General features: G+C 35.2%; 1 protein-coding gene across 7 annotated transcripts in view; it reads left to right on the forward strand.

The window, feature by feature from the left end:
* Nucleotides 1–9,850, forward strand: part of PCDH9 (protocadherin 9) — a 918,360-nt gene extending 908,510 nt beyond the window's left edge. For 6 of the 7 annotated variants that reach the window (XM_027588304.2, XM_027588303.2, XM_027588307.2 and 3 more), the window contains one exon: nt 7,805–9,850. In XM_027588304.2, the coding sequence (XP_027444105.1) occupies nt 7,805–8,178 (374 nt within the window). In that variant the 3' untranslated portion in view covers nt 8,179–9,850. The remainder of the gene's footprint in view (nt 1–7,804) is intronic. The other variant, XM_027588310.1, reaches the window with a different exon arrangement.
* Nucleotides 9,851–11,688: the final 1,838 nt, after the last annotated feature.

Here is an 11,688-nt window from a genome sequence, read left to right on the forward strand (position 1 = left end):
AAGGTGACTGTAGGTGCATTCACAATGTAGGGTTTAAACCTGAGCTATAAGCTAAAACTCTGCCAAAATCATTAGGTTTTTTACTTAGATTTAGAAATCTAAATACGTGTTCTAAATACAGTTTTACATTCGAAAACCCAAATGTGACCTAAATAATACAGTAGTCTATAGGAAAAATTGATTTATAATTCCTTTGCTCTGTATGGGGCTTCTCAATACTAAAATGAATATGACACTGAAAAGTTTGATTATCTATGGCAAACCACAATGGTATTTGATAAGGGAATAAGAAAACAGTAGAGGTCATTCATCAAAATCTAGTCTCTTACTCTCAATTTAGAGATGAGAAACTGGGAGCTAAAATCTTTTAGAAATCTAAAATTACTTTCACGAAGTCCATATTAATTCATTGTTTTATTGTGGTTCAAATGTGTTTCTGTTTGCCGTAGCTATGGATGATGATCATGTGACCTGAGATTTCTAGACCGGTTCTGATTTTAGATGTTCTATGTAGCAATCTCTGGAAACTAACATGAGATCAAACAAAACCTGTTGAATGAATGAATGAAAAATATTTTTCCCATAAGTATACTCAAATTTGCCAGATCTAGTTTTGGACTTTAGACCACCAACATAACTGCACTATACTACTTCATACACCAATCTCAGTTCATGGCAATGGAATTTATTATACCTTTCGACTGTTTTTCTGTGTGAGAACAGAGTAATAGCTGATATTTATTCCTATGTGACACTGATTTAAAAAAATTTTGATTTGGCATCATGTAATGTGATCTGAAGTAGAACGATGTATCTAAAGGGGATGTGGGCAATGCTCAACAACTTCCTCTGTTTTTCACGCCAACTCTCATATTTGAAATTAATTTTTGCCATATTTAGATTGGAAACAAATTAACTGATTTGATTTTTTAACAGCAACTGTTCAATAAAGATAGTAAGGGATGATGGAATAGTAGATAGGAGGGGTGCCTAGCAAATGAATTTATCGCACTTTTTTTTCAGAGCCGTCCATATTTGCATAAGCATTTAGCTTTAGCTTTCCATTCAAAGTAATCCACAAAAATGATAGGGAATTGTTATGCTCTTATACCTTGCCTCAAAAAAGAAGAAAAGAAAACAGAAAGATACGAAAAAAAGGAAAAAGATAGGGCGCCTGGGTGGCTCAGATGGTTAAGCATCTGCCTTCGGCTCAGGTCATGATCCCAGGGTCCTGGGATCGAGTCCCGCATCGGGCTTCCTGCTCCTTGGGAGCCTGCTTCTCTCTCTCTCTCTCCCTCTGTCTCTCATGAATAAATAAAGAAAATCTTTAAAAAAAAAAAAAAAAAAAAAAAAAAAAAAAAAAGGAAAAAGATAAAGAAGAAGAACAGAAATAAGCTAAAAATGATGGTGAAAATGAGCTAGTAAAAATACTAATATTTTTGGATTGGTTTCTTAGAGATGCTAAAATTAACTTCGAATGTAGGGAGTGAAAATATTTGTTTCCCTGAAATTTTATTATAGGAAAGTTGATTTAGGCAAGAAATAAGTATGTAGAGTAAGATTTTTCTCAGTATTTTAATAACAGCAAGTGCAAAACAACATTATAGGATAAAAGCTTACATAAAATGGAAATTTCTTTAGAACAAGTGAAGAAATTTCATCGTTGTGCCTAGAGATCTGGGAAACTGCGTCAGCAAATCCAAATCTATGGATGCATCCTTCACTATAAGGTGTTCAGTGATGCACAACTCTGCATACTCCATTCCTGCTTCTGTAAAATCTTGGGGAAATCAGCACAATTGGAACTTAAGAACAAATGTTTTGCATAAAAATAGTGATATATGTTCTTATCACAATAAAGGCCATTATAACATGAGAATCAGATATGTTCTGCATGGAAGAGGTGTTTTTCTATAATAAAAATTGAACAAAATGGAAAATTGTGTGAGTTGGGATGAGTCTGATCCTAGATGATAAAAAAATGACTTACCTCTTTTGCAATTCAATTCTGGCAGTCTGTTTAATCTTATTTTACCCAACAGTAAAAATTCTAAAGAAAATTCATTCACATAAAAGGCCAAATCTTCATATAGTATGAAACCTAACCAGAAATATGAAAGGTGTCATGATTTTTTTTTTTTTTTAAATATCAGTTTCAAGCTTTGGAATTAAAAGGTTTCATGTCATCAGGTTGAAAAGTACATGGACAGGCCAGAAGGTACTTTAATTACAGCAGTGAGTTAATCAATGAAGTAACAGTTCTGCTTCTGGGTATAATAAATGAGATCAAGACCCATTCAACTATCCTACCATTTAGATATAGCTGGAGATCCATTATCTTGGATAGTCTCACATTTTAAGCTCACATCTTTTTTTTTTTAAAACATTTTATTTATTTATTTGAGAGAGAGAATGAGATAGAGAGAGAGAGAGAGCACGAGAGGGAAGAGGGTCAGAGGGAGAAGCAGACTTCCTGCGGAGCAGGGAGCCCCATGCGGGACTCGATCCTGGGACTCCAGGATCATGACCTGAGCCGAAGGCAGTCGCTTAACCAACTGAGCCACCCAGGCACCCAAGCTCACATCTTTAAAAGTCAGCAATTCAAGCAGCTCTCTGACAGCTGTCAATGCCTAACCATAGAAAAAGTATTTTGCTGGGTTTTGAGTGGAAGGTGAGCCGTGCAAAGGTGGAGAGAGAAATACACTGACACCTGATATAAATATTAACTGAGAAAACTTTCAAGCTTTCGGTTATGTGCTTTTGTATTTGCTTTCAACATTTAAATGCAGAGACAGATGGCTTGTATAGTTTCATCAGCCCTTGTGTCTTTATACATTCAAAAACCTGGAACGATAACCAAACCCATGGATTGCAGATTTTGAAAGGGAACAAAGAATTTAGGTTTAAAAAAAAAATCAATAAAAGCTTCAGTTTTAGAACAATCATGATGGTGGATTTTAATTATTTTGAGGAAAAAGGAAACAAGTTGCATAATGCTGGAATTGTAGAAAGTATTGGTAAGTTTGGAATCCTAACCTGGGTTCTAAATAGATACTGTATGATGTAGCACAAGTAGGACAAGAAAGTAAATAAAAAATTGGAGAAACAGGGAAAATGCATGTGGATGCGTGCGCGCGCGCGTGCGCGCACACACACACACACACACACACACACACACACACACACACACACACCAGTGTAAAATTTTAAGGCATTTATTAAGAATCCAGCACAGGATCTGATACATGTGATACATGATAGATATTCAGTAAACACTTTTTGAGGGAACTTATGAGTGGAAAATAACTATAATTAGTCATCAATTAAAATAATTACTTATAGTGATAACATTAAAAATAAACATGGTCAAAGATAAAGAGCAGTATTTTAGTGCATATACTCTTCACAATATTAGCAAAACTTTCCTGATATTTTAAGTGCCCTATATTTGATGGATAAAGATTATTTTTAAATATATTTTAGAAAGTGACAACGTTCAGTATCAGTGCCTTAGAAAGAATGTTTTTCTCCTTTCAAAAAGTAGAAAACAGGGCGCCTGGGTGGCTCAGTTGGTTAAGCGACTGCCTTCGGCTCAGGTCATGATCCTGGAGTCCCGGGATCGAGTCCCACATCGGGCTCCCTGCTCAGCAGGGAGTCTGCTTCTCCCTCTGACCCTCTTCCCTCTCGTGTTCTCTATCTCTCATTCTCTCTCTCTCAAATAAATAAATAAAATCTTTAAAAAAAAAAAAAAGTAGAAAACAATTCAGTCATTGTTTCTAAAACCAAAAGAAATGAATTGGAAACTTCCATGTTTAGCATGCTTCTGATTAGAGCAGGGGCTGTCAGGACTCTTTAATTTAAAAAGTGTTTTGTTTTTTTTTTTTTTCCTTCTTACCAATTCCTGACAACTTGGAAGCATTGTTATTTTCCAAAAATAAAAAAAAAGAAAGAAAAAATTTCCCTATTCAATGTCATGTTCCAAAATAAAAACTTACCAAAGCATAAAGCAAAGTGTATTTTCCCACAGTGCAGCTCAAGCATATAAGGAAACCGGTGTGATATAGTTTAATATAGTGTTTTTTTTTTTTCCTTTAATGCAGTCTTAGTTCTGAGGCCCTGACTAGAGTTCCCTTTCTCGAATAAGGCCAAACCACACACTACTTCCCTTCTAGAGCTCCCACACTCCTAGGTCCTTATGTACCCTCCCTAATTGCTCCAGGTGTCAGGTACCAGGTATCTTGGGACATCCTCTCTGCCCTAGAATTTCAGAAATTATTCAAATTAGTCAATCCACGGAGAGACTAGGAAACCAACTCACCCCGCACCCCATTTGCCAAGCATAAACTGCCCCCTGAAATCCCAGTTCCTTTTTAGCCTATTTCTTGGTGCAGTCCTCTGTGTGGGGTGGACTTTTCTCCTTCAGGGCTGTAAGTAACAAACACTTTCATCCCAGTGTCCTATTCTACCTTGTGGTGGATCCTTAAATCTTATACAGCAATCAGGTACCTGAAAGACTTACCTAAGAATCTACAAAATGTCTCTACATTTACTTACACATTTTATCAAAGCCTTCAAATTTATTTTTAAGAATAAATCATAAGTACAATTCTCAAAGAGCGATTAATATTACTTAATGTAAAGAAACTCATTTTTTTACGAGTCAAAGATTTTGTATAGTACACATACATTTTGACTATGAATGTCATCAATTGCCAATTATCTGTAAGAGGAACTTCCAGAAAAAGGTAGAAATGACATAACAGGGAACAAAGTCCCTCTTTTACCTTGTAAAGAGACAAGCATTCCAAAAAAAAAAAAAAGAGAGAGAGAGACAAGCATTCCTAAATCAGTTAACGGGTAATGACACCTATTCATTCCGAAGGACACCTTTTTCTGCCTTCTTTGTTCACTGGTTTTAAAATAATTATCTACCAAGATAATTGGTAGATATTATCTGAAAACTCCATGAGGACAGCGTTGACATCGATTTTATTCACTGCTGTATTCTTGGTGCCTGTCACAGTGTCAGCATATAGTACATGCTCAGTAAATATTTAATATTTATGGAATAAATAAATGTTACCAGTTCTGAAAAATGTATATATACACTATTTGTTAAAATGTGTCACTCATTGCTGAAGACTAAGGGTCCACATATACTCACACACTCATACTTTCTCAATCTCTGGATAATATTCTTAATTTAATGAGAGGGCAGTGAATGTTCGATAAAGCTATTTTAAAAATAATCTTGCATTTTCTACCCTTTTTATGTACTCAATAAAAAACCTGATTCTATTGATATTTCTGTGGTAGCTGATTATTTGTTTTCCTTTGGAGGTATCAACAACAACAACAAAAACTTAATGGTTCTAGAAAGGTAAAAAGGAAAGGTTGGTGTCTAGACCTCAAGCTAGATTACACATCAAATTGGCGATTACCTTATCTCCACTGATGTCTTGAAAGGAGTGAATATATTTAACAGAGAAGTTAAATAATTCATTTATTATCTGTCACAAAGTATTGCTAGGCAAAGAGATGTGTTGTTGAGGAAACTTTTGGTGTGATGATTCTGAAGTCAGCATCTTCTATTATAATTAAGGTCTGCCTTTAAGCAGAGAATATTTTTAATTATTTCTCAGAACATTTTCAACCTCATAAAATTTTAATTAACAATTAACATTGTTCATAGATCATCACTATTGCTTAGCACTATGAGAGATCAGAAGACTTGAGAAGTCATTTTTTTTTCCATTAATGGATTTTAAATCTAGTTGGGATAAAACAAAAATAAAATGATCCTCATTAATGTACAGAACCCCTGCCCCCCACAAGATGAAAGTATCATTAAGGCAAGAGTTGAGGGAGCTCAGTTAGGAAATTTGTCATTCATCAGTAAGAGATCTGTGGAAATCTTCAAGGTGCGTACGAGCTTTGAATTGGTGTAGTCATGGAAGTTAGTTGTGGTACTTGGGAAGCAAGCTGACCTTGAAAGAGTAAGTAATTAAATGAATACAGAAGAGGCAAAAGCATCTTCTAAACCTGTGATCTCAATGTAAGGAGCATGGATTGGTTAAAGCAAAATGCATCAGCTTTGTGGATACAGAGTCACCGAGCACACCACCATGAACCTAGAAGGGAGAAATTAGTTTGAACTTTTGAAGCATGGGCAGAATTCAGAGGGCAAAGAAAGGCTCATAGAGAAGTTTAAGTTCAATATACTAGGAAGTTAGTAATCATTGGAGGTTTGTGAGAGAAATGGTTTTGAGTAACAAACATGTATTTAAACAAAATAAAAATGTTCGTTTTTGAGGGGATGGGAATACAGGTCAGATGAGAAAGAATTTTAAAGTTTTTCTAAAGAGAAGATTTTAGATTTTAAAAATGGCTAAAATTTGAGTCTGTAGGGAACAGTAAATTTTAGCCACTTTGTTTTCACAACCGGTGTCTGTTGCGATGTTGCTTGTGTTTTGGGGTCTCAGCTTTTGGCCATCAACTTTTACCTATTTTGTCAGGCATTTTTATATGCAAGGAATAACTGGAATATTAATCAGACAGACAGATGTTAGTATTAAAAAACCACAATTATTGGGCACTTAAAAATGTGAGTAGTGCTAACTTGGGTTTTAGCAAAGATACACATTCCAGTTGTTTAGTGTTTTAATCGTTGTTGTGGCAAACATACGGATGTTTTTGTCTTCTACGGTTTTATTCTGATGACTCTCTGTTTTGAAAATGCTTTATACCTCAGCCATTCTTGCCTATCCACGTAACCTCATTCGTAAAATCAATTCCTAATTTCCAGCCTATCACTTGACTGTTTAATCAAGGGGAAAAGAATGAAACAAAACAAATTTTTCCTAACTCATTTGGCTGTTGTTTTTCAGTAAAAGGTTAATTTCCTCTATATAATCAGAAAAGAGTTTACTTTTGAAATCTTGGTTAAAATATATGTTCTAGATTGCCTGCTAGTAAAAACAAGCAAAGAAACACAAACCAGTAGATAAATATCTACAATGACTTTTCCCCCCCTGAATATTAGATTTCATGTGATCCAATTTGCAACTTAGCTAGACTTCCACTCTAGTGAAATCTGGGTTATTTAATACACTTAGAATTATAGAAAATGGTTTACGCTTGGAAGGAACCAAATGCTGTCTTTGGATGCAAATGACTTTTTATTTACTTGGATTTCAGAATGTTTTCAGCAGACCAGGTGTTCCTTTAGTAATATACACATTAATCAAAATATTCTTTAAATTATTTTTGATTTTTTAAAATGTTGTGCAATTATTTTCATGTGATTTCAAATAAAATTAACATGTGTTTATATGGAAAAATGACATTTTATGTAACCATTTAGAGTACTTATTTTTAATATTGTATTTCAAGTACTAGTTTTGCATTTTGTTTTTATGGAGTTCTACATTTACACATTTTTCAACATCACACATACAATTTTTCTGTTTTTCATTTCTCATAAATAAGAGCTTTTTGTTGAGAATTAGAAGATAAATCAGTAACAGTACATATGCCATAGAAAGAGTTGATCAGAAATGATATATCTGTTTACTCATGTCTGTTTCTAGGTATAAATGAAGGCCTAAGGAAAGAGATAATTCTTACTTCCACAAGGAATTTGATTCTTTCTGTTATTCTTGAAAGAATTTGAATTCTTTGAATTGCTTAACTTACAGTTTTCATGAGAAAATGAGATCACCAATGCACTTTTTCTCTAAGGAGACAATTTTACATTAAAATTCTAATCACTTTCTTTTCTTATTCTGTCTCTCGCCCTCTGTAGATGGGCCTTTGGGTCCCCGAGGATTAGCTGAAGCTACAGAGATGTGCACTCAAGAGTGCTTGGTTTTGGGTCACTCTGATAATTGCTGGATGCCTCCTGGCTTGGGTCCATATCAACACCCTAAATCTCCTCTCTCAACGTTTGCACCCCAGAAAGAATGGGTCAAGAAGGACAAGCTTGTGAATGGGCACACCCTTACCAGAGCCTGGAAAGAAGATAGCAACAGGAACCAGTTCAATGACCGTAAGCAGTATGGCTCCAATGAAGGCCATTTCAACAATGGCAGCCACATGACAGACATTCCTCTGGCAAATCTGAAGTCTTATAAGCAAGCAGGAGGTACTATTGAGAGTCCGAAGGAGCACCAACTCTAAAAAAAAAAAAAAAAAAAAAAAAAAAAAAAAAAAAAAGGCTATATGGGACCTAATAACTTTAATCTAAATAGACATGCTAATACCGTGTGTGTCAGAGCTTTATGTATTCAATAGATCTCTATAACTATGCCCCTTTATAGCAGGGATATCCATAACTTTGTGTTAGCACCATGGAGGATACAATATTTTACAATATAAAAGAGAAGATAGTTCTACTAGCCATGTGATCTTGTTTACTAGAATTGATTAAACTCTCCGGAGATCACTCCATTGTGCAAATATCCTTTTTGTTTTTTGTTTTTTGTTTTTTAATTGAATTTTACTTTTGACCCTGGACTGCTGCTATGAACGATAGAATATGCATTTGGAGAGTAAGAAAGTTCCATGGATTAGAGTGACTGACAAACATATCCAGTTAGAAACTTGTGCTCTTTTTGTCATTGATTTGTGCTGGGACTGCTATACTTGACATTATACTTCAAGCGAAACTTAAAAAGATAAGCATTAAACCTATCGTGCTGTTAACAACGTTAGTGGATACTTGTAAGTCAATCAGTGTTAAAGTATTTGTAAATAGAAGCAAGTTATTATTAACAACTTTTGTGTACTTACAACGTTCACCTAAAAAAATGTTGTAGCATAACTCTGTGTTTTATGGTTGCTTCTTTCCTTCTTCTTAATTTGCCTCTTTGTCGTTATTTTTGTTGTTTCTTTTAGTGAGGTGTTTCTGCGTTAGTAGTCTGTCTTGACACACATTGTTCAAAGGATCTCAAACACTTGGGTATAAAAAAGAGGTTCTGGAATCTTGCTTCTTTTGTGACAGCTTATGATGCTAGGATTCTGTAAAAAATAAAGATAAAATGAAAACTTTATATAAAAACAGGACTTCTGCAAAAGCTTGGAAATTCAGAACCTATTTTCTTGACATCCTTGTTTTCAAAGTAGGTGAAAGCAAATTCACTTAATTAGTAGCATTCAGTGAGAGAGTAATGGGAAAGTGTTATCCTTCAGAAAGTAAATATAATATCCTGTACTTGTCACTCATACAAAACTAATGTATCAAAATTAGCATATATTGAAGAAAAATTACTATTCAAAAATAGTTTCAACTGAGCAAATGTGTGTCTACAACTTTGTTGAAATGGCAGAGTTTGTGTTGATCTTCATATAAGATAATGTTGTTGTAACACAAGTGTTAGACCATAGCCACAAAATATTTAATGTGTTGTGCCTTCATGATGTAACAGAACATTCTCCAGGTAGGCTAGTTGGGGGAAATAAAGGGATAAATCTCTAATTATTGCTGTTTAGCTGTTTGTTATCATAGTCGGTCAATGCCTGGCAGGTACCAGCATCTTGTCACTTAGGTCAAACCAACAGAGTGACAACTAATGTTAATAAGATCTCAGTTGCACGTGCAAACAAATCCAAATTCGAACATTCTTAGGAGGTTTTTGTTAAGGCATGACAGATGATTTAAACAAATAAATAGCATGCAACAAAATGTCTTTATTGAAAGAAGTGAAAGTTATCTTAATGCCACGGTTCAACATCAGTTTAAAAGTAAAAAAATAAATAAAATAAAAAATAAAAAAAAAGCGTTTGCTAATCTGATAGTTAATTTGTTCTTACCAAAAATAAAATTACTTTGTAAATAGCAATTCACATTTTTCCACAGTATAATGGAAAATAATGGGTAGGGGTGCATTGCTTATTGCAGTACATTTTTGTCGGTTTGTGAGGGGTGTTTGATGACTTTGACAGAATAAATATCTAAACAATTATCCTTGTTACTGCTTTGCCAGTTCTACGTTATTTACAATTATTCAGCTCTTGCAATAAATGTTCTGAATTCCTGATTGTAGTGTGTTAATTCTTGGTCAACATCCAGAGTGATGATTTCTACTCTAATTTTTGTATAAACATATGCTGATAAAACAGCTCTTAATTAGAAATCAAGGCACACTGGTTAGGGGTTTACTACCTGTATTCTGAAAATACAGTTTCAAGTTTTAGTTAAACTCCCTTAATGGTCTGTGAAATCATTTTCTAGGGAAAGTCCTGGAGAAAGTCGGTGCACTTTCTAATGCATGCAAGTTTCAGCCAAGTGAAATCCCAAGTCAGAAAACTGGCAGGGAGCACTAGTTACTGAGGTTACCTTCTTGACTCTCAGTCTCTTTGGCAAGATTGCATGAAACAAGCTTTCATATATATATATATATATATATATATATATATATATATATATATATATAATGTTTTATTTATTTATTCATGAGAGTCAGAGAGAGAGAGAGAGAGAGGCAGAGGGAGAAGCAGGCTCCCCGCTGAGCAAGGAGCCCAATGTGGGACTGGGATCATGACCTGAGCCAAAGGCAGACGCTTAACCATCTGAGCCACCCAGGCACCCCAAGCTCTCATATATTTTATTGTTGGCCAAGGCAAAAGAGGACTATTCTGGGATGAAGGCCTTGGAACCAGGGCGAAAACCTCATCTATATTTCAGATTAGGAAAATAGGTACAGAAGCTGTCAAGGATCATAAGACATGCTCACACACAGCCATGTGTTTATATTCTCCAGGGAGCAGCTGGATCCATTTTCACTCACATTAGGGTCTTAGGGTAGGTAAGAAGGCCTGACTCTTCCTCTAGAGCTTTCTGAAGCCCTGGAGAATAAGACTCAGGAGGTAGAGACATGGAGATAAAGATATTTGCTTGCACCGTGGCTGGGTTTGAAAGGATAACCCTTCACCTCTGAATAAGCCCGACTTCCGCATTACTCCCAGGCATGCCCACAGCAGCACTGTCCTCCCTTCACAGGGCGTGGCCTGCCCCAGGACACAGAGAATGAATGAATCCTGAAGACAGGCTACTCTGGGAAAGGTAGAAGAAACTAAAATTCATGCCTGCCCAGTCTTTCTTCATGTTTTACCAATCAGATAAGTCATTCCCCTTTGCCTTTTAGAGTGAAGGGTGAGAGAAATTAAAACAATTTCTCTTATATTTTTCCTTCCCATAAAGAGTGGAACTATACTCAAAATAAATAAGTCAATAAATAAAAACGGGGAAAAAAAGAGAACAAACCAGAAGTTTGGGAAAGAAGCTCCCCATCCCTACCATACCATATTTCTTTGAATAAATACAACAATATAATAGTATCTACTCTTTTTTATTCTTTTCTTTTTTTTACAATATCTACTCTTTTCAAGGCATTCAGTTATATGCTCTGTGAAATTTTAGCGTTATCACAAACCAAAATGAAGAACTTACCAAGTAAATAAAATAGTACATTCATAATGACTATTCCTTCAGTATTATTCACATTGTTTAATTGTGTGGACGTTGAATATTATGAATCATTATTTACCTGGAAATTAAAGCCATTTACATTTCCTAGAAAAGCACACCTAGGGGCACCTGGGTGGCTCCTTTGGTTAAGCGGTTGCCTTCGGCTCAGGTCATGATCCCAGAGTCCTGGGATCAAGCCCCACATCAGTCTCCCTGCTCAG

Source organism: Zalophus californianus, chromosome 3 (assembly GCF_009762305.2).
Source record: "Zalophus californianus isolate mZalCal1 chromosome 3, mZalCal1.pri.v2, whole genome shotgun sequence".
NCBI classification, from domain to species: domain Eukaryota; kingdom Metazoa; phylum Chordata; class Mammalia; order Carnivora; family Otariidae; genus Zalophus; species Zalophus californianus.